Source organism: Rhinopithecus bieti, unplaced genomic scaffold (genome assembly GCF_001698545.2).
Source record: "Rhinopithecus bieti isolate Rb0 unplaced genomic scaffold, ASM169854v2 scaffold_68895, whole genome shotgun sequence".
In the NCBI taxonomy this organism is placed as follows: Eukaryota; Metazoa; Chordata; class Mammalia; order Primates; family Cercopithecidae; genus Rhinopithecus; species Rhinopithecus bieti.
Genome location: NW_016826689.1, coordinates 1,057,722 through 1,081,100, shown reverse-complemented (window position 1 = coordinate 1,081,100; position 23,379 = coordinate 1,057,722). Strand labels below are relative to the sequence as shown.

Genomic DNA, 23,379 nt, shown 5'->3' with positions numbered 1-23,379 from the left:
TGTGATGCGTTGCCCAAGAGTAGAGTCAGATAGTAAAAAGAAATATACTCTGGGATGGAAAACAAAACACAACAAATCATTGAATGAAGCAAAATTTAAAACAAACAAAAACCTCTGAACATGTTTTCTAAAATAAAGGAGAAATGGATTTATTTGTTTTTTCCTAGCCACTACTTAAGTTTGGTTTATAGTATTAGACATAATGACAAAATTTGCCAGTTCAAAAAAAAGTTTTGGGGATAGTGCCAATTTTTCACAACAAAAGCACTTCCTGAAATTCAGTCAACTATTATCATTATTAACTGTTTTTTGTTTTTGTTTTGAGACAGTCTTGCTCTGTCACCCAGGCTGGAGTGCAGTGGGTCACTGCAACCTCCACTTCCCAGGTTCAAGAGATTATCCTGCCTCAGCCTCTTGAGTAGCTGGGATTATAGGCTCCTGCCACCACACCCAGATACTTTTTATATTTTTAGTAGAGATGCAGTTTCACCATGTTGGCCAGGCTGGTCTCAAACTCCTGACCTTAGGTGGTTAAGTGCTGGGATTATAGGCATGACTCACCCAGCCTGTTTTTCACATGAATGAGGTTTAGGGTGATGGCCAAAGAACAAGCATTCATTAAAATAAAGAGCAACATCTTACAGCCATCTCAAAGGATGATGTTACACCTGAAACCTTGCCATAGATTGTGCTGTGTGCTCCACACACACAGACCCAGAACCAAGTTCCTGTCATGGTAAAGGGACTTGCTCAAGGCCACACATCTCAAATCAAGCCATTTGCAGCAGAGCCAACCCATAGGGTCACCACGCCATACCTAAGTGCCCTGTGATGCACTAAGCTGTTCATGTAAGTCAATGAACAGCTTAATGGAGTAGGCACTCCTAATAGCCTTGGTTTTTAGATTAGTCAAGGTGGCTGAAAGAAGTTACTAACTTGCCCAAGGTTACATTGGAGGTCAGGGGTTGGAGCCATGATGAGAAGCAGGCTATGTGGCCTGATGACTACATGTACTGGAGGGGGCGGTAAAGAAGTCACTCAAAGACAGAGGAGGAACAATTGAAGGAGAGACTGTCACAGTGCGGGGCCACAGGGAGGGTGGGGTGATTACCCTGGGGCCTGTTACTGTTACCCATAAGAATGCAAAGTCCTTCTGGATGAGTTGCCTCTCTTCTTCCTGCTGCTGCTTGCCTCCAGGGTTGCTGCAATAGCAGTGGAAACATAAATGCTATTCAGAAAATGCTGCTTGCCAGTTGTTAGAGCAGAAGAGGGCTCCCAGTACTCTCCATGGGGTGAGAGGAAGGGCAGGAAAGGGGTGATCAGGTGATCTTTTCAGTGCAGGAAGAGTAGTCTGGGGCTTTGGAGACCAGCTTTCCTGTTCCCGGCCAGAAGTTACCATTTATTAGTTATGTAATTTTGGATAAATCACTTAATTTCCCTAAACTTCTTTCCTCAACTGTAAAATGAACATAATATTAGTATCTGTTCAGAAAGTCTGTGGTGATTAAGGTAGGACAGAGTGGACAAGGTGACATCGTCATTGTTTATTACTGTAAAATCCCTTTTTGTCCCTCCCTGACTACCCAGAGCCCAGTGTCTTAAAAATGCTTAGTAACAGGTACATGCTGGTAGTCCCAGCTACTTGGGAGGCTGAGGCAGAAGGACTGCTTGAGACCAGAAGTTCAAATCCAGCTGGGCAATATAAATAGTCCTAAACAAACAAAGTGCTCGGTAAATATGTGTTGAATTTATTAGTATACATATTTAATAATAAATATGTGTAGACAAAGTAAACAGTTAATCTACTAAAGAGCAACGCTCAAAAAATTATTTCTTAAAAAAATTTTTTTATTGTTTTGGTGTTTTGTTTGTTTGTTTTTGAGATGGAGTCTCACCCTATCACCTGGGCTGGAGTGCAGTGGCGCAATCTCAGTTCACCACAACCTCCACCTCCCAAGTTCAAGCGATTCTTCAGCCTCAGCCTCCCGAGTAGCTGGGACTACAGGCGTGTGCCACCATGCCTGGCTAATTTTTGTATTTCATCATGTTGGCCAGACTGGTCTCGAACTCCTGACCTCAGGTTACCTGCCTGCCTCAGCCTCCCAAAGTGTTGAAATTACAGGTGTGAGCCACTGTGCCTGGCTGGCCTTATTACTGCTTTAATGAGATGGAGTCTCACTGTATTGCCTAGGCTGGTTTCAAACTGCTAGACTCAAGAGATCCTCCCAATTTGGCCTCCTAAAGTGCTGGGATTACAGGCGTGAGCCACCTCACCTGGCCAAGAAATATTTCAAACACTACAGCATCTGCTAAACAACTGAAGTATTAACTAGTTATCTCTTTCTTATCTTACCAAGTTCTCATGTATAGCTAAGAAATTCTCCAAGACCAAAGGGAAGACTTCTCTCCCAGATAATAACTTCATTTTGACTAAGACTTTTGAATACACACAATAGCCCAGATTTCCCTAGCTAATCATACTAGTTTTTTTTTGTGTGTGCGTGTTTTTTTTTTCCATTCTTTTTTTTTCTTTTTTAAAGTGGGAGTCTCACTCTGTCGCCCAGGCTGGAGTGCACTGGCATGACCTCGGCCCACTGCAACCTCTGCCTCCCAGGTTCAAGTTATTCTCCTGCCTCAACCTCCCAAGTAGCTGGGATTACAGGTGCATACCACCATGTCTGGCTGATTTTTGTATTTTTAGTGGAGATGAGGTTTCACCATGTTGGCCAGGCTGGTCTTGAACTCCTGACCTCAGGTGATCCGCCTGCCTCGGCCTCCCAAAGTGCTGGGATTACAGACGTGAGCCACCGCGCCCGGCACATACTAGGTATTGATCTGAGATTTACATGCAGTATTCCATTTTGTCCTCACAAGTACCATTTAAGGTAGATTTAGTTTGGTTATATTATTACATATTATATATTAGTCGTATTACTTTACTAATGCAACTGAAGTTTAGAGAGTGAATTGGTGGATGCCATTAACTCGTTGTAAGAGGAAGTGGGTTCCAAGAAAGTAAGTAACTTCTGCCAAGGTTACTGGCCTAATAATAAGCAAAGGCTGGAGGAAAGAAACCAGGTCATTTGATTTTTGTAAAGCCTTAACCACTGTTCAATATGGTGTGCCCAGGTCAGACTCTCTACCTGCAAGTTAGCATTGTCACTGAGAATTCTCCAAAGTAATGAGTTTAAAAAGAATGCACGGAATATCAAGCCAACTAGATTCTTGGAGTTCACTACATTATACAAGTTTTCCAAAGAAAGTATCACAGTGCTCATCTTTTGAGTCATTTATGGTCACGCTGGACAAGACACTAGGTACTATATTATGCCAGTGGCTTGCTAACTGAACAAAATAGCCTCTTCCTCAATCACAATTCCAAGGCCGTGGCAGCCAGGTTATAAAACCTCCTATTCCATTTTACCACTGCTCTTCCATCCAGCCTGGCCAATGCCACTTATCTGTTGATTTGTACCCAGGCAAAGGCCCAACTTCACAATCCACTCCATAACCTGGCTGGAAATACAAGTCATCCTTAGCACCCTTCCACCCAGAACAACCTCTAGTGTCCTTCTGTTCTAGAGGTTGCCTTCTAAGAGGAAGGGAAGACAATCACTTCTTGCTCTGTTTAATGTACCCTAAAAAACACTATTACATTCATTCTTTTCAAACCAGTCACAACATCATGTTGAGATAATCTAGGGGCTTTTTAGTCTGGCAAAGTCCAAACTCAAAGTTCATTTACTCACTTAAACTTTTTTTAGTGGGGGTTTCTTTGCCTGGTCCTGTGTTACACGTTGGAGATGCATGAAGGAGTTGGACAACTTGTTGTAGAAGAGAGTCCCAGGGAGAAATGGGTGTGTACCAGGAGTACAAACAAAGGCATTTTGAGAGCACTTGAGGTCCATTCATTCACTCTCCAGCCTTCCTCCCTTAATCAGTACCCATTCTGAAGCCCCTGGCTCCCTCCTCCACTTCTGGGGTGCAGCAAAAACACTTCCTCAGGGAAGCCTTTTTTGACTCATCGATGGGGAGAGATTCTCCTATATACCCTGTACATTTCCTTCATTTCACCGATCACAATTTTGGTAAGTAGTTATCTGTCTTAATTAAAATGAAAGTTACATGATGATAGTAACTATGGACTTGGTTTATCTTTATTTTCTATTTTATTTTTTGAGTTAGGATCTCACTCTGTTTTTCTATTTTTATTTTTTGAGTCAGGATCTCACTCTGTCACCTGCCCAGGCTGGAGTGCCATTGGCATAATCTTGGCTCATTGCATCCTCGACCTCCTGGGCTCAAGCGATGCTCCCACCTCAGCCTCCTGAGTGCTGGGATCACAGGCATGTGCCACCACACCTAGTTAATTTTGTTTATTTTTTGTAGAGATGGGGGTCTCACCATGTTGCCCAGGCTGGTCTCAAACTCCTGGGCTCAAGCAATCTCTTAGCCAAGGCCTCCCAAAGTACTGGGATTACAAGTGTGAGTCACAGCATCCGGCCAGGATTAGCTTTATCTTTGTATGTTAGGCACTAGGAATTGAAGAGCCTCCAGGTTAAGTATTTAGTGCATATTTGTTATATTCGTTACTCCTTTTCTCATCATTTGTATCTTCATGTATTTGGTCTACCCAATTTCTCCACGTGCTCAATACCAGTTTTCAAACTCTGAACTTTCTCACATCTGTTTTGAGTATCAACCATCCATACTTTACAGGTCCACCTTTTATTACAATCTGTCCTGTATGTATGAGTGAAATTGATTTCCCCTGAGAAATAGGCTCAAGGGCAGGACTATTTCTCAAGGTTCTTGTTTTTCCACCTCTCCTAGGCTAGGGCTCAGCATCTTCTAGCCCTTCATAGATAGTACCTTAGTGCAATTGCAAATGCAGACACTAGCCATTCTCGCATCTACTCTGCAGATAAAATTGCTATTTGTTTAATGACTAGCTTCCCCCAGAAAACTCAGTAGAAGGAAATAAACGCTTTTCTGCACATATCCTGGGCCTGTTCATTTCGGAAGTCGCAAACATGTCATTTTCCTACATTAAGCAAGCTCAGTCCACTTAGGAGAAATAGGAACCACAGCCTCCAACATCACCCAAGAATAAATGCACATTATGTTAAGCACCCCTTCCCCTGCTTTTTCATGCAGTGAGAACCATGATACATTAGACTTCCACTTTAGCGATAAATGGCCTCATTGCTGCTTGGGCTCCCTAAAACCTTCATTCAACTTTCTTCCTATTTAAAATTCTCACAGGAGCCCGTTTAAAAGCCCAGGCATTTGAACCTCACAGGATTGTGGTGGTGGCTTCAGGTGCTGGCCAAGGGAGTGCAGCAGTGGCATCCCATGAACCAGTCTGATGCCACATCTGTTCTCTTACCAACCACTGGCACCTGCGTCCCTTATCATGCCAACAGTGCCATGTGACTGTGTTCACCCATTTTCTGTAATTATGTGGCAAATATGTTCCCTTCATCTGGAACTCTGAAGCCACTTAAGATGCAACACAGATTCCCGGTGGGTTACTAGACTCCCCCATGTAGATTCCATGGGTGTGGCTTCCAGCAATTTTGCATGGATTCTGAAAAACCACTATGTATTGGAAATTTATGTTCATAAGACATTTTTCATGAACACTGATAGTCTAGCAATAAGTGATTTTCACAAAGCAGATGCAGGGTTTTCAGTCACTAAATGAATTCAGCAAAATGTTTACTGTGCAGTACAAAGGTGATGCACACTAATATTCTCAGAGAAATTATAGTAAACTGAGTAGCTTGAATTTGGACCAAAAATGTCAGAAAAGGGGTATTCAAGTGGAAAAAAATAAATAAATCCAGTGAACTCTAATAGATGGTTTATTGGAAACCCTCATAGCACTTTTTCAAAAGATCCTGACAGGTTTTATTTTAATAAGACATAGTGAAGAGGAAATGGCTTAAAAGATATTATCAATCTTTTATTTAAGCACTGCCCTTCATTTTGAAGGAAATGATACAATTTCAAATCGGAACTTCCTTCTCAAGAAGTGATATAAGAATGTAACATTGATTTAACATACAACCTTCAACAAAAATAAAGTTTATACAACTCACTGGGAAATAAAATACATGTGGAATTTATCCTGTTTGTCAACATAATTCTTCATGAGTCACAAGTATTACAGCCAAGAACAAAGCTTAACGAAAAGCTGAATCAGTTTATAGTTACTCTGATTTAAAAAACATTTCACAAGTGTAGCTTTCCAAATTCATCTGATGACCATAATCACAACTAGATTTTATTCTAATTTATAAAACAAAAAATGGTTAGACAAGCACATGATATTAAGAGTCTTCAACACAGTGGATTCCATTTTATTAAGAAAAAAAAAAAGAAAACAAGTAGTCCTTAAATTTTCTTAGCTCTCCATAGCATACATTATACAAAATTAAAGTTTTGCTTCCAAAAATATGTTTCCATGTGGTCGTGGAGTTGTCCAGTGCTATTAGGGCCAAAGCACCAAAGACATGAGAAGTTTAACCACTGACTTGTCATTTTCATAAAACTAAACATTTCCTTATAGGTCTGGAGTAAAATCTTCTAGGCATTTTAGTGCTAAAAGTCATTTTAAATTAAATGTGAAATAAAAGCTACAAAAAGTATGAGTTCTTTCAATACAAAAAGTTGTGTAGCTGAAGTTGTGGACTCCTTTGACATACAGAAGCGTTTCAATAAAATATTTGCTCAGGTAAGAAAATAGAAATTTGTCTGCTTTCATTTAGCATATGTTCCAGTCGATGTCCTGCTTATCCCTGCCAGCTTCTGAAGAACATTAGAATCGATATTTCTTTCCTTCAAAGAGCATCCGTAATTCACAGTACAAAACAGTTCTAAAGTCTTATTCCTAAGGAGAAACAAAAATTATTAAATATGTTTATTTTTTCTAGTGTCAAATGTAGCCATTGCCAGGGCATTAAAAACGCACTTATCCACAACACTGCCGTCTTGAGGAAAGAACCAAGAGTTGATTCATTCCCCTTTCCCGTAGCTGTTACTAATTGGTTGTTGCTTTAAGGGTTATAACCCTAAGAAAATTCCCAATAAAAATCACTGTTCTTAAGTGTCACATTTTTCACACCTCTGGTACCCTGTAGAAACGCTTGCATTACATGGGAAAGCAGCATCTGAAGAGATCTATTTGCCTATTCTAGTTCATTTTCAAGCCCTTTTATTGAAAACCTCTTCTCTAGAGGTTTTCAATATGCTACTACTGATGTGGATTTTGTAGGAGCTCTTCCTTCAAGTTGAGATCTCTTAGAGCAGTTTGCTTATAACAGTCACTGCTATACTTCAGTGCGACCGACCATACATCACTTGCCATTCTGGGACAGAGGAAGGAGACGGTGGGGGAGTTGCAAAATGATCTGGCTAGCCCAGAGCTGGACAGTGCCATTCTATTCTTCCCTCCCACTTGTCTACACAGTGGTCATTACTACTCGCTCTGCTGCCCAGGCTGGAATGCAGTGGTGCCATCTTGGCTGACTGCAACCTCTGCCTCCCAGATTCAAGCAATTCTCCTGCCTCAGGCTCCCAAGGAGCAGGGATTACAGGTGCCTGCTCACCATGCCCAGCTAATTTTCTGTATTTGTGGAAGAGACAGGGTGTCACCATGTTGGCCAGGATGACCTCTCAACTCCTGACTTCAGGTGATCCACCCACCTCGCCTCCCAAAGTGCTGGGATTACAGGCATGAGCCACTGTGCCCGGCCTACCTTCTATTTTCACTACTGTGTTAAGCATGAAAGAAAATCCAAATCTGTCAGATATAGCAGGTTCTCCTAAATGTCTTAACCCATGTTTATCTTGTTCTATTCCATGAGCAAAGAGAGTATTAAATATGGACACTAGATTTACATTACCAACAAGAAATTCATCTCCCTCCAAAGTCCCAGACCAGGGCTAGAATGTGGTTCATTTTTAACAATCAAAGTGGCAAGATCTGTTTGGTGATCACTCTAAAAACAGGAAATGCAGCTAATGCCCTTTCATGTTGAGGTGCTACAAAGATCCAAGCTATTAAAGACTATGGCCTCAACATCCATGTGTGAAACACGTATACTAGAAAATCCTTTAAGTCTTGTTGCCTTAACTTAGAGATCTCCAGGCAACAGGCCTGAGGATAGCCATGGCTGTGGACCACTCAACTATGATTCTATTCCAACTGTTAAGAATCATATCACAAAATGACTTGTACAGAGTAGTTTATAATGACTCCTAAGAGGGAAAAAAAGACACCTCAAAATTCACTCAACTTTTGAGGCAGCAATGGCAATAGCAGAGAAGCTATGCTGCAAATCAGGGCACATATCATTGAAGATCTCACAGGAGTTTGAGACAGGCTGGAAAAAAATCTCATACTAAGCAAATAGTAGTATCTCATACTAAGCAAAACCAAGTAGTATTTGCTCAGCCTGCCGCTAACAGATCTCACAATCACCAACTGTGCTTTAGGACTGTCACCAAAGTCAGATTCGGTGCTGACTAACCAGGTGGCATCTATGATCAACGTCGCCCCTCTTATTTAACAAAGGGCTCCGAAGGAGGTGTTCTCCAAGCAATAAGGAGACTGCTGCAGTACAAGACCTTGCACCTTGAATTAAATTGCATCAAGTGTGGATAGCAAAAGAAGTATCTTACCATTGAAATACGTGTTCAGCGTAAGATTTTTTACCCACCACCAGAACAAAAGCGAGGGTGAGAGGGATGGGCCAGTGAAGGGATGGGGGAAGAAAAAAAAAAATCACAGGATTACCACCAAAGCCCTGTTTTAAAAGGGCTCCCTTCACTATTCAGGAAAGGGAGTGGAAGGAGAGATTAACCAATTCCTGCCAGGGCAGTCCTTTTTGGCTGCTTCCACAATAGATACTTTATGGAGTGGCACAGCCAACCCTATCTGTGGCCTGCCCTGCGGATGAACACAGCCGAGCAGGTTTAATTAGATCAAAGACACAAAGGGCTATTCCCTCCTTTCATAACAACGCAGCTGTAAGTGCCTACAACAGCAGGGGAGAAACAAAGGCAGCAGAACAGAACCTTAATTGAAATCTTCTCCTGGCTGGCCCTTGACAATGATTTACTTTTAACCTAGGAAGGGGCGGGTGGAGCAGGAGGTAGCAGGAGCCTCAGCTAAGAGCCAGCTCCAGAAGACTACTTGGGGGTTGTGGAGGAGGGAGGTAGCAAAGTCTTTGTAGCCCGAGTTTGCTTAACTATTTGTTACACTTAATAGGAGACTGTTGTGGTTTTGGTCTGCTGCTCCCAGACCCTGTCATGGATTCACCAGCCCTGCGCTCCAGGAATCCCATAAAATAAATCACCCCAGCCACCCTGGATCCCATATACAGCTCAGCTCGGCCAAAGCAGATAAGCAGCTTTCGTGCTAGTCCCGCGGTGGCGACTCCACAAACCCACTCTGGCCTTTGTACCAGGATTCTTCCAAGCCCAGGATAGGAAGCAATGGCAGTAATGGGTACTCCGAACTTTTCCCCAACCCCACGTGCTTAAGAATGGCCGATTATAAACCCAGATCTACCAAGGTTTAAGAGCCAGGCAAGTCCACAGTTTGCCCCACCGCGGAGAGGACGACACACTTAGGGGGCCAGAGAGAGACGCCCCACCCCCCAACTAAAGTGTTTCCTACCTGCTCCCTCTGTCCCCTTCCTCCTCCCCAGTCCACAGCCGGCTGCGCATTTCACCAACTCTTTTCCAAAGGGCCCAGGAATCCCAGATGGGGCCCAGACGGTGGCAAAGAGGGAGGAAGAGAGGGAGAAAGGGGGCAGCGGCTGCTACTGCAAACAGTTCCCCTTCGCAGCTCTGCGCTCAGCTCGCCCATCAGTGTGCCACTGCCTCTCCGTCCTCCTCCTCGGAGCTGGGCGCAGGGGGGCGCCCGGGAGGCGGCGTAGTCCGCGCCACGTTGCTGTCGCCCTCCTCCGGCTCCGCTGGGTGCAGGTGCGTGGCGAGCTCCTGAAGCACGGCCGCGCGCCCGATCTGGTCGTTGCGTCGCTTCTCCATGATCAGGTCCTCTAGACTCTGGAACTCCAGCGTGTGGCTGCGCTGCGCCGACAGCTGAATCTGCAGCCGGTAGGGCTGCTTGCCAATGCGCAGTTCGCCGCCGATCTTGAACTCGCGCTTGCCGTAGCGGCACCAGGCGGCGAAACTCTCTGAGTTGCGCCAGCTCAGCTCGCGCTCCTTGGCGCCCACGTGCGCCAGCGCGTTGCGCACTACAGCGCTGGGGCTTAGCGGCTTGTAGCGGTACAGATCGTTGACCACGCGGCCGCGACGGCCCTGGCTGGCGTCAGTCAGGAAGCTGTTAATCACCTCCAGCCGGTGCAGGTGCACCACCTGGAAGTTACCCACATATACAGCCCAGTGCGGGTATTGAGCCTGCGACACGAACTCCACCAGGTCGCCTGGCTTGCACTTGTTGAGCAGGTTCTCCGGTGTGTAGGTACTCAGCACCGCCGAGCCCGGAGCGAAGCTCTTTTGGTAGATGCATTCGTCCCGGTAGAACACGGAGCATTCCACCTCGTGCAGCCGCGGATCGTAGGGCTGCGGCTGGGGCGGCGGTGGCCCGTCCCCACCGTCGGGGAAGCCGCCGCCATCTGGCCCCTGAGGCGGCGGCTGCGGCTCCATGTCCTCATCGTCATTGGAGAAAATGTAGGAGACCCCAATGCGGGGCCCGTCGTCCCGGTCCACGCCAGTCGGGTCGGCCGTGGGAACTTCCCTGTAACTTAGGTGGGTCAATTTCTCCACCTGGTTGCCCATCACGCTGCGGACACACGTTCACACCGCCGCGAGGGGAGAAAGCGAAACCACCTCTGGGGTCATTTGCACAGGTCCCCGGACAGGGGCTGAAGCCACCTGTTGGGAGAGGAAGGCAAGAAAGCCATGTAGGAGCCCCTCCGTGAAAAGGGCGTTTTATTCCGAAAAGAACCGGTGGGGGCTCAGCACCTGGAGCCATTTTAGGGGGAGTTTCGGATGTAGCGAGCTTTCCCTCGTTTCTCCACCTCTAAGGTCACGGTCACAGGAGACTGGGCAACTCCAGTTCTCCCTGTCCCCAGCCCTTCGCCTAGCCCTGGCAAAACCCATTGCATCAGCAGCTTCTACAGCTTCCGCCTGCGCCCTACCTGCCAAGCTTGGACAGGAAGAGGAAAGGAAAGAGAAACTTTACTCCAATCCCCCCTCCTCTGTTAACTTCCCCTCCCACCCTCGGGCCCTAACTAGCCCCTGGGACGCCTCCTCCCCACCAACGCATCCATCCCCAGAGAAAAAAGCGAGGATTTCAGAGCGCGACCTGGACAGGTGAGTCACCCTACCTGGCTCACCTGCAGCGCTACCTCCTCCCGGCTCGCCTGCCCTTCCCCCGCGCCCGTCCTCAGGCTCGGGTTACCTGCGCAAACTCACCCGCGGAGAGGTGGAGGCCGTGGGGCCTGGGGAAGGGCTCCCTGCCGCGCCCCGAGACTTCTAGGGCGAGTTCGAAGGTGTAGACTCCGCAGTCCCTCCTCTCCCGGCGGGGGCGGCAGCAAGGCTGGGCAGAGGACAGCGCAGCGGGTAGACTGGGGGCATGTCTTTCCCCAGCGGCTGCGTAGCGCCCCGATACTTGAAGGCGGGGGGCAATCCCTGTTCACACCGCGCCTCCTCCCGCCAGCTGGGGCTGCTGCACCTCCTCAGCCAGCTCTCAGGGGAGGTGGGGCGCGAGGAGGAGAAGACCGCAGCCTCGCAGCCGGGCGGCAACAGCTCCCGCTCGGGCCGGGCGAGCAACAAGCACCGGAGCTGGAGGGACGGGATTGTAGATCCGGCTCCCGGCTCCCGGCTCCCGGGCGGGAGTGCAGCCCGTGGCATTTAAAGAGACAGGCGCTCACTCCCCGAGCTCGGGTCTTTTTCACATTGCGCCGAGCCGCCGGGATCCCCGCCCCCCCCTCCCCGCCCAGTCAGGCAGCGGGGCTCCGCCCGGCCACGCCCCCGCGCCAGAGCGGGTTTAAATGCCCCGGTAAATAATCCACCCGCTGGCTAGGGTTGGCGCTGTGAGCTCCGCTTGCTTTCCGGGAGAAGTTAGAAGGCAAACACAACTTGCCAGTGTGGAAATGAGAAAGGGAAGGAGAGTTTGGTGTTTGCACCTTTTCCCTTTCACCTCTTTTTTCCCAGAGTAGCTGGAGACGGAGGAACAGTCGTTTCTTTTCTTTCCTGGAACATATTTCTTGCCCTAAAGGTCACAAGAAAGGATTCTTTACTAGGACAGCTCGAAGAGTGCTTTATCTTAAATATGTTTTCAGAGTTAGTAGTGGGAAACTTTGGGGTAGAAAAGAAAATCACAGAAAGGAAACAGTGTAACACAGAACGAAGACTGGGTCCCAAGACCACCGCTCTATTTATTAGATGTCCCTGGAAGTTAGTACAAAGTTCATAACCTCCGTTATTTCCAGAGGGGTACCAGTTCGTTGGACTGTGAGAGAAAGCATGCAGCTCTGACTGCCTTTTTTTTTTTTTTTTTTTTTGGTGGGGGGTGCGGTTAGGGGATGTAGGAATTGCCTAATTGTCCTTAAATTAGAAACAAATTAGCAGAGGCCCCTGGTGCATATATTTCCTTCCTGTTGACTTAGAGAAGTGACAGGAGACCAGTACTGCCTACTAACCTCCACCACAAAAGGACACTTCCACCTCCCCACTGGTTTCGTTTCTTTTACCTAAATGTAGGCTACCAAAGTGGTGGTGGTGTTGTTGCTGTTTATATTTTTTAAATAATGGGTCGGGTAGGGGTGGAAGATTAACAGCTCTGTTTACAATAAACAAGTTTAGGCACAACTGCAAGCACCCAGACTTATTTGTGGGGGACTTAAGAATGCAATTCAAGACCTGAACTCTGTCTTCCATTGCTTTCTTTTAACTAATTTTTTCCAGCGTGTATAACCAGCCAGTGGAAACGGGAATATACTAGCACTGCTGTGATCCTTTCCAGTTTGGGAGAAAAAAATAAAAATCAATCTACTTATGTAATTTTGAGTCCAAGCAATCAATATTGGCAGGGCTGTGATAGAAATTAGTCCTTCGGCAAGTCTGACATCACAGTATAAGTTAGATCAACATGAGACTACTGTGTGCTGTGAGATTCTGTTTCAATAATTTCCGACTGGCTGGCCTCAGGCACATGTGACTGAATGAGTCCACCATACCCCAGTCCTTTTGATAGCAAATGGTGTGGGGGCTGCTGTTATCTGAGTGATATTTGCTGCCATCATATGATCACCATATTATAGACAAGAGTTAGGCTTATAGAGATTATGGCTGGTCATCCCATGTTCATCAGATTGGGAGACCTCTGCTACTGTCTGATCTGGGAGGCCATTTTGCTCGTAGGTGCTACTGGGATGGCTGGGAATGGAAGAATTGAGCTGAGAGGACACAGTAGTTTGACAATTTGCTACTGGCACTCTAGGTCAGAGATCTGGTGGGTGAGGAAGCAATGCCTGGCTGTCTAGGTGTGTCTCCTTTTGTCTCGATGAGCTGTTCTCAGGTGCACAATAGTGACTCAACAACATATCTTGAACTGACCAACTGTAAAGTCTCAGAGGGAACAAGCCCTGATCCAATTTATATCTGAATGCCTGGAACTGAGTGGGTTCTCAATAAATGCTTGATGGATGCCTTACGGGGAAATTTGGCCATAGGTCAAGAATTGCTTCCTGGTTTTATGGGGCAGTAAGTGAGTGAGTGAGTGAAGAAATGTTGCCTTTTGATAGCTGGCCTCTAGTGTAGATTCTTCCATTAATGCCTGCTGAGGGTTCAACATCCATCTTGTCACCTAGAATACTTGGTCAGAGATTACAACATGGCTCTCAAACATGCTTTGTTCATCTCAAATAGTTGTTTAATAAATTTAAGCTTGTTGTCAACAATTTGAAAACTTGGGAGATATCATTAAAATATTCACATTTCCAGTTTCATTTGAAAAATCTATAAAGATATGGGACTTGACTGGGCGTTGTGACTCACGCCTGTAATCCCAGCACTTTGGAAGGCCAAAGCGGGTGGATCTCTTGAGGTCAGGAATTCGAGACCAGCCTGGCCAACATGGTGAACCCCATTTGTACTAAAAATACAAAATCAGTAGCCAGGCGTGGTGGGGCACGCCTGTAATTCCAGCTGTTTGGGAGGCTGAGGCAGGAGAATCGCTTGAAACCAGGAGGCAGAGGTTGCAGTGAGCCGAGATCGCGCCACTGCACTCCAGTCTGGGCGACAGAGTGAGACTCTATCTCTAAATAAAATAAAATAAAGATATGAGACAATCAGACCCATGTTCCAGGATGGCAACAAATTGCTGGAGAGAAGTGGTAGTTACCTTGCAGGTGAAATATAATCTCCAGTTGGATCCGGTTCCCATCTCCCATACCTCACCTACCTAGGTCTCTTGCCTGGTCCAGGAAGCTCTGTTGGCCACCTTTGCCATCCAATATCTGTACTACACTTTTTATTACCTGAATATGTGTAACTCAGCACATGATCATATACTATCTGGTATTATTCTCTAATTCAGGGATTAAAATTCATATTCTAATTAATATGTTTATTCATGTCTTTTCTAAAGAGGACTTGGTTCAAAATACATTTCATGAAGACATACTAGGTGCCTGCTAGTCCTAATTGCTGTGCATCCAATTCTACAATGGGCACCGTGCTAGGTTTCTTAGATGTTCATGTCCCCAGGTGGTCACCATATTGGAGGAGACAGAAATAAATAGACTCTTTGGGACACTGTGACATGTCCTGTAATAAGAAATAGAGGATGCTGGGGCAGTAAGGTGATGTTTCAAGGCACAGTGGATACAGAGATTAATGACAAAGTGCCTGCCAACAGGGTCTTGAGCTCATGGGGGAAACACAACTCTAAAAATAATAACTCCCATGGAGTGAGCTCTTGATTCTTTTATAAAGGAGAAGAAAGTTTAGAGAGGCCACGACTTCTCCCAGCTGGTGGAAAGAAAGATTACACAAGACCACTTTACTTCCAGGCCCATGCTTTTCATTTTGTTTGTTTGTTTGAGATGGAGTCTCACTGTGTCGCCCAGGCTGGAATCCATTGGCGTGATCTTGGCTCACTGCGACCTCCACCTCCCTGGTTCAAGCGATTCTCATGCCTCAGCCTCCCAAGTAGCTGGAACTATAGGCGCCCGCCACCACACTGGGCTAATTTTTTTATAAGTTTAGTAGAGATGGGGTTTTGCCATGTTGGCCAGGATGGTTTTGAACTCCTGACCTCAGGTGATCTGCCCACTTTGGGCTCCCAAAGTGCTGGGATTAGAGGTGTGAGCCACTGTGGCCACCCAGGCCCATGATTTTAACTTCTTTGTTTTAAATAGAGTCCAACAGATTCTACAATATTTAACAAATATTTGAGTGTCTGGGTTTATCAGACTCCAAGGATACAGTTGTGGATGTAGCAAAAAATGTCCCTGCTCTTACGGCATTTACATGTTGATGGGAGGAGGCAAATGATAAATAAGTGAATGGATCAATGGAAATATCTGAGAGAGAGAGAGCAGGGTCATGAAGAAGATAACGTAGGGAAATGGGATTGAATAGCTGTCAGTAAGGAGAGGGTGACAGGGGTGGCCTACTTGGGTTTAGATGGTCAGCGAAGGTCTCCTGAGGAAATAGAATTGAGCAGAGACTTGAAGGATGAGGAGCCAGCCTTAATATTACCTCCAGAGGGAAGACCAAGAGCAAAGGTTAGAGGGGGAAAAGACTGGAAGTGTTTAGGAAAAAGAAAAGACTACAGTTGTGACCAGAGCACAGTGATTGAGTGTAGCTATGATAGGAGATGCAGGTAGAAAGGTGGGTGAGCCTTTGGGTCTAAGGGCATCCAGACAGCTGCCCTACAGGAAATGGACTGCAGGAGTGAGAAAGGAAGCAGGTCCTGCAGAGGCCCGGGCTGTGGGAGGAAAGACACCCCAGGCAGATGGAGGCTGGAGGAAAGCAAAGGACAGGCTGGGAAAACGCCTTCCTCAAGAGCAGCAGTTCGAAAAAGAAATATTAGTTGGATACTGCAGCTTCATCCCCCCAACAGTGACCCAAGTGTCACATCCCACACACCTCTTCGGAGGAGGCACTCAATAAAAACAAGTTGCGTTGAATGCCAGTTAGTCACTCTCATAGTACTCCTGTCTAGACCAGTGGGGAATAATTGAGAATTGACGTTTCTACCTGACAAAGCATCGGCCCTGACTCTGCAGGTGTGGTGGCGATCTCAGTTTAAATGACTTGCTCCAAGAAAGTACAAAACGGGAGCATGAGGGCAGAATGATCTGATTAGGCAATCTGGAACTCTGCCTGTTCCCTAGGCTGGGCCCCAGGGTCATGGCAGCAGCAAGGAGTTGAGCGAGTTTGCTGGGAAACAGCTTCCTCCACACCTTCCTTACAGTGGGAAATCCTCAGCTTTACCTGCACCTCTGATTCACTACTGGGGTTTTGTTGTGACTGTTAGAGGTAAGCAATAGTAAATGGAGCCAGGTGACCTGGGCTAATCCTGTTTGCCAACTGCATAACCTCCGATATGTCTCTTCTCCACTCCCGGCTTCATTTTCCAAACTCTAAAGGAGGCTGATGATACTGTTTGCCTCACTTGTGAATCCTCAGATGAAACCCTCTATATGGAAGCACCTTGTAAATCCTAAAGGCTGTGTAGATGCCAGGCATTATTGACACTCCGTGGTAATGATTTTAAATGAAAATAATGATTTTTTTTTTTTTTGAGAGAGAATCTCATTCTGTCACCCAGCTGGAGTGCAGTGGCGCGATCTCAGCTCACTGCAACCTCCACCTCCTGGATTCAAGTGATTCTCCTGCCTCAGCCTCCCGAGTAACTGTGACTACAGGTGTGTATTTTTAGTAGAGATGGGGTTTCACCATGTTGGCCAGGCTGGTCTCAAACTCCTGACCTCATGATCTGCCTGCCGGGGCCTCCCAAAGTGCTGGGATTACAGGCCTGAGCCACCACAACTGGCCTAGATAAGATTTTGTAATGGGGAATAAAAAGGTAACCATTTATTGTGGGCATCCTCTTACTAAATCCCTCTATCAGTCCTATTGTTGACATTTCCCAAATAAGAATACAAAGGCCCAGGGAGGTCAATATGAATCTTGCCCACTGTAAGGGGAGAGGCTGCATTCGAATCCAAACCTGGCTGCTTCCGAGTCTGTTTTTCGCACTGACAAGCAGCCTCAGGGAACGCCAGCATATATGTTTGTTTGCTTAGCCAGAAACTGAAAGGTCTGAGTGACCAACATCTCTCAGTTGGCCGAGAACTTTATTGGTTTTAGCACTGAAAGGCACACCACATTCTAGACAAACTAGGACAGCTGGTCACTCTGCTTGGGTGCCTCTCTGTCTTGGTCATTGCCCTCCCTAAGCCAAAGGCTGTCATGAGGGTGAAGCTGGTGATATTGCTAGGATAGAGCAGGGAAGGGGGAGGAGAGCAAAGAGAAATTGATGTTTTAGTCCAGGCCCCACTCTTACAACAAGCCCCCATTGCCAGGCGAGGTTATACATGCAGCAGCAGTTGCATAGACAGGGCCATCCAGTAAAAGGGACAATAAATATTATAGCCTGCTTTTGGCGTTCATTTTTATTTTAAAATCAGACTCTTCACAATAGGTGAGGCCTGGGCCTGTCTCAACTTTGAGAGCTGCTTGGCCTGTAACTGCTTTCCTTAGCCCTCCCAGCCTGCCTGCCTTTGACTTTTAAGTCCTGCATAAAGAGTTTTACATTTTGGCTGAGTTATTACTTGACCTTCAGATGAAGGAAGGAAGCCCAGAGGCTGTGGAATGACGTCCTTTTCCTTGGCTTCTGCATTTTATTTGCTCAGATCAACAGAGCAGATTCTGAAGCCGACTGGGCAAGAGCTAGTTTACCCTGTGGGTAGGGGTAAAAAGCAGGTACCCTGAGAAGGGGTCTGAGGCTGCGGCCCACCCCAAACCAGCTCTCCATGCATTAATCCTACAGCTAAATTGTCTGTGAGGAAGCTTTTAATCCTTTCCTGGAAGAGGGTACATAGGTGGGGAGACTTCGAAGCCAGTCCCTGCTGGAGGCCTGCTGTTTTAGGAGGCCCTGACATCATATTGTTTATGTTGAACCAGAGTTTGATTTGTGCTTGGGAGTCTGAGCTTGTAGCTGGGCTCCTGCAGAAACCTCATGAAAGATGCATTTCACCAGGCAGTTCCAGGGGAGAGACCAGCTTAAATTACAGCTCGACAAATCCAAATATTGGCATATCTGCAAATCCAAATGTGGGGATTTCAAAATATAATCTAAATTCTAAGAATCTTATTTTGCACTTCTTGTGCGAGAAGAGGATGAGATATTCGGAGAAGAGACAAGGCTGTCAATAATGAGAGTGACTTCGGCAGAGCAAACCTGACCTCCTTTTCTTTCCTTGGGTATTCTTTATGCTTCCAGGGAAGAAGCATTCAGACATGAGAGAGGAAGACAGCATTTCTTCAGCGTGGCTTTCTGCAGGACCAGTGGGTGGGGGGATCACCCACCTAGCACTTAGGACATAGTGTTCAACAAATCCAGTTGGTCAATTCCTATCTGGCCCGGGGCAATGGGATCTCCATGGATTACTCACCCCACTAAAGTGTATTCACAACACAGTAGCCCCAGGGATCCTGTGAGACTGAGAGCCAAGCTAGGTCACTCCTCTGCTCAAAACCCTATCATGGCTCCCCACCTTCCTTGCAGAAGGGCCAACTTCCTACAATAGCTCCTATGACCCTGCTCCTTCATAACCTCTCTGATCATCACTTACACCTCCAGACATACTAGCCACTTGCTGTTTCTCCCCCATGGCTGTTCCTTCTGCTTGGAGTACTTCCCCTCCACCCCAATTTCTTCCCCAATATTTTCATAGAGTGCTCCTTTAAGTCTTTTTTTTTTTTTTGAAACAGGGTCTTGCTCTGTCGCCCAGGCTGCAGTGCAGTGGCCAAGAGGCTCACTGCAACCTCCGCCTCCCAGGTACCTCCGCCTCCCAGGTTCAAGTGATTCTCCTGCCTCAGCCTCCTGAGTAGCTAGGATTATAGGTGTGCATCTGGCTAATTTTTGTATTTTTAGTAGAGACAGGGTTTCGCCACATTGGCCAAGCTGGTCTCAAACTCCTAACCTCAAGTGATCCACCCACCTTGGCCTCCCAAAGTGCTGGGATTACAGGTGTGAGCCACTGCACCCAGCCATTCCTTTAAGTCTTGACTCAGATATTAGCACCTTGGTGAGTCTTCCCTGAAAACCCTATTTAAAATTCTAAGTGTTCTCCCATACATGCCCCTCATCTTTCCTGCTCTATTATCTATCACTTATTCTACTCCCTTATCACCTTTTAGTATTCTGTGTAATTTGCTAAATTGTTTTGTTTATTGTCTCTCCTAGTTGGACTATAAGCTCTATGAAGTCAGAGATTTCGTTTGTTCACTGGAGGCATCCTTAGCTCCTAGCATGGTGGTTGACATGTACTAGGCTCAATAAGCTATGGTTAAATGAATAAATTAAAGGGCTTTTTATGAGCAATCTCTATGCTCACAACAATCTTAATGGTATAGGATTATTCTTAATTTACAGATGAGAAAATTAATTCTAAATTACTAAATGCCAATGATGTGCCAGGCACTATAGACTAGGCAGTTGAATTTCAGAGAGGTTAAGAAATTGGGCCCAGGAAACACAGCTAAGTTCACCAAGAAATGACAGCTCTGTAGCTCAACATGGCAGCCACTGGTCACATGTGGCTATTGAGCATCTGCAATGTAACTAGTCTGCACTTAAATATGTCATAAAAGCAAAATGCGTACCAACTTCCAAGACAATACAAAAGAGTAAAATATCTTACTAGTTTTAAAATATTGATTACATGTTGAAATGACAAATTTTGAATCTATTTGGTTAAATGGAATATATTATTAAAATTAAATCACTTGTTTCTTTTACTTTTAAAATGTGGCCACTATAAAATTTAGATTATGTTTGTGGTTTGCATTTGGGCTTGCATTATATTTTTAATGGGCAGCCCACTTCTAGCAATTTCCATTCCACCCTTCATCTCTATCTTCAAGAATATTACCTCTTTGACTTTTGAGGGCAAAGATGCCGTGACCTTGTCTTTTCTGTAAGAATAAGATCAAATATACGTAGAATACGTCAATAACTCTCAAAGGCATTAACATGCCTATCTTAGTTTGTGCTGTTATGACATAGTGCAATAGACTGGGTGGCTTATAAATAAGAGAAATTTAGTTCTCACAATTCTGGAAACTGGACATCTGAGATCAGCGTGCCAGCATGGTTAGATTCTAATGAGTTGCAGACTGCCATCTTCAGGTTGCATCCTGTCATGCCAGACAGAGGGCAAGAGAGCTCTCTGGGGTCCCTTTTATAAAGGCACTTATCCCACTCATGGGAGCTCCACCCTTGTGACCTACTAACCTCCCAGAGGCCTCACCTCCTAATACCAATGAGGCAGGATAGGTAGTCAGTGTTCTCCAGACACAGCAACTGTGGTGACCCTACAGTCAACACAATAAGCCTCAGCATTCACATTGCAATTGGGCACATTCCAGCAAATCTATCTTCCAGTAGGAACTTTCCCTTCTAGATAGCGTGGCATTTTGATTTTACCTGTCCTCGTACTGACCCTTTGCTCATTATAATAGTAAAAACACACCCTTGGGTGGAGATTTGAGATGCTAATAAGACATGTGGTATAGAAGCAAGCATGAACAGCTATTGCACATGAGCACCCAGAAGACCATCCAGAACATGCTTACTAGTAACACCTCTTTCCACCTCTTTATAATCATGTAAGACTCCCATAAAGGGAGTCTCCCTAGTACCAGTCTTTGCTGTCTCATACTTACAATCAGCCCACCCTGAATCCTCTGTCTTTCAGGGTGCACTATCCATTCTGCACTTCACTTTCTTTTTTTTTCTTTTGAGATAGAGATTCACTCTTGTTGCCCAGGCTGAAGTGCGGTGGTGCAATGGCGTGGTCTCGGCTCACTGCAACCTCCACCTCCCAGGTTCAAGCAATTCTCCTGCCTCAGCTTCCCATGTAGCTGGGATTACAGGTGCCCGCCCCCATGCCTGGCTAATTTTTGTATTTTTAGTAGAGACAGGGTTTCCCCATATTAGCCAGGCTGGTCTTGAACTCCTCACCTCAGGTGATCCGCCCTCGTTGGCCTCCCAAAGTGCTGGGATTATAGGCATGAGGCATTGTGCCTGGCCTCTGCACTTAACTTTCAAAATATTCTTTTACAATACATTACTCTGTGCTGCACCTCCTTTGCTGTGTGTCTCTTATTTAAATTATTTTAAACTAAGAAGACAAGAACCAGCCAGGTATGGTGGCTCATGCCTGTAATCCCAGCACTTTGGGAGACTGGCAGGGGGGTGGATCACCTGAGGTCTGAGACCAGCCTGGCCAACATGATGAAACCCCGTTTCTGCTAAAGATACAAAAATTAGCCAGGCGTGGTGGCGTGCGCCTGTAATCCCAGATACTTAGGAGACTGAGGCAGGAGAATCGCTTGAACCCTGGTGGCAGGGTGGGGTGGGTGTGGGAGAGCTGTGGAGATTTCAGTGAGCTCAGCTGAGATCATACCACTTCACTCCAGCCTGGGTAAAAGAGCAAAACTCCATCTCAAACAAAAAAAAAAAAAAAGAAAGAAAGAAGAAGACAAGAACTGAGGTATCACATCAGCTGTCCACAGCAACACATTGGAGGTTAGAATTGCAACTTGTGAATTTTGAGGGGACACAAACATTCTGTCCATAACAATACCTAAAGAATGAATGTCTCTTTCCAAAAAACAGTCTCCAAGAGAAGCAAAAAGAGGATAGAAGTGGCCTCCAGGGGTAATGTGTCTTCAGTGCTTTCCCTTTTCTTTTTTTTGAGACAGAGTCTCACTCTGTAGCCCAAGCTAGGGTGCAGTGGCGCTATCTTGGCTCACTGTAACCTCTGCCTCTGGGACTCAAGAGATTCTCCTGCCTCAGCCTCCCAAGTAGCTGAAACTACAGGCGCATGCCACTACGCCCAGCTAATTTGTTTGTATTTTAGTAGGGACAGGATTTCACCATGTTGCCCAGGGTGGTCTGAGCTCAGGCGATCCGCCCGCCTCGGCCTCCCAAAGTGCTAGGATTACAGGCATGAGCCACCACGCCTGGCTCTTCAGTGCTTTCTAAGTAAAGCAAATAGTCCCCCACACTAACTCGAGAGTTGGGTCTGAGAAGAAGAAATTCCCAGTATATAATGAAGTTGAATGAAGCTGACTAGACACCCACCATTAACATTATCAAGCATGTTCGTCTTCCTGACAACTGAGTAACCTCCTGAACAGCATCTGGCCGCCTGTATGGACATTCTTAGAGAGAATACAAATTAAACTGATAACTCCGTTTCTTTGTGTTAATCAGTAAACTGGCAGTCTGGTTTTATGTATCTGACTCTGTGGGCTGGGTTCATGTGACTCTCTACTTTCCATGAGTTGACAGCTGGGTTTTTGAACTGGGAGCTTGAGGATTACACCTCAGATGATAGAGAATTTACAAATTCTAATAAATAGAAGCAGCTAACATTTGTTGAATCCTTACTTTATCTAGTACCTTTCTAAGAGCTTTATATGCATTCATTTATGTAACCCTCACCTGTGAGGTAGGCATTATGATCATTATCCTCATTTCACAAATGAGAAAACAGAGGCATAAGAAGCTTAAGCATCTCACCCATGGCCACGCAGCCAGTGATTTGCGGAGCCAAGAGTTAGACTCAGGCAGTGCCATGGAGGGGGCGTAACCCCAGCCACCTATCTGGCCTAGACATTGACCGCTATGGCTCAGTTTCTTTGTCTTCATATTCCACATGCCTCTTTGACGGTGATGAAGCCATCACCTTGCAGTCTCATGTCCGTTCATGAGACTCACTGTTCACCATCCTGCCAGCCTCATCCCTTGCCAGCCTCCTAGTTGCCCACTGAGCCACATCAGTCCTTGGCTTCCTCCCTATACCAAGCTCATGAAAACCTCAGCCCGTGACATGACCATCTCCTGGACCTGGCATGCTCTTCACCTCTCTCTTCTCAAAGTTAAATATTTAGTGTTCTTTATGCCTCAAATTAAGTTCGTGAAGGGGCCTTTGCTAACTAGCTGGTTCCCCCCTCACTCGTTCTCAGCCCTTTTTGTCTGCTGCGTAACACTGATAACAAGAGTGATTTCGTTTGCTCATTTGGTTGTCATTCCCTGTCTCGCTAGGAGCGTAGGCTTTATTGCGCCAATATAACTCCCTCGTTCTCCAGCGC

General features: G+C 45.9%; 1 protein-coding gene and 1 long non-coding RNA gene across 3 annotated transcripts in view; one reads left to right on the top strand and one right to left on the bottom strand.

The window, feature by feature from the left end:
* Nucleotides 1-5,849: 5,849 nt before the first annotated feature.
* Nucleotides 5,850-11,915, bottom strand: LRATD2 (LRAT domain containing 2). 2 transcript variants are annotated; one of them, XR_001883672.1, is made up of 3 exons: nucleotides 11,452-11,915; nucleotides 9,689-10,908; nucleotides 5,850-6,895 (listed from the first exon to the last, which is right to left on the bottom strand). XR_001883672.1 is itself a non-coding variant. In XM_017863482.1 (2 exons), exon 2 carries the CDS (start codon nucleotides 10,810-10,812, stop codon nucleotides 9,880-9,882), a length of 933 nt encoding a protein of 310 aa, XP_017718971.1. In that variant the 5' UTR covers nucleotides 10,813-10,908; nucleotides 11,452-11,915; the 3' UTR covers nucleotides 5,850-9,879. The 2 variants fall into 2 exon arrangements, 1 of the variants encoding a protein (XP_017718971.1); XM_017863482.1 differs by having other exon boundaries at nucleotides 5,850-10,908.
* The window catches only part of LOC108523032 (uncharacterized), a 57,550-nt gene continuing 45,086 nt past the window's right edge, over nucleotides 10,916-23,379 (top strand). The window contains exon 1 of the long non-coding RNA XR_001883673.1: nucleotides 10,916-11,349. This is a non-coding gene — a long non-coding RNA (uncharacterized LOC108523032). The remainder of the gene's footprint in view (nucleotides 11,350-23,379) is intronic.

Coding starts and splice junctions, on each gene's coding strand:
- LRATD2 (XM_017863482.1), bottom strand. CDS start 10,812: ATGGGCAACCAGGTGGAGAAATTGACCCACCTAAGTTACAGGGAAGTT.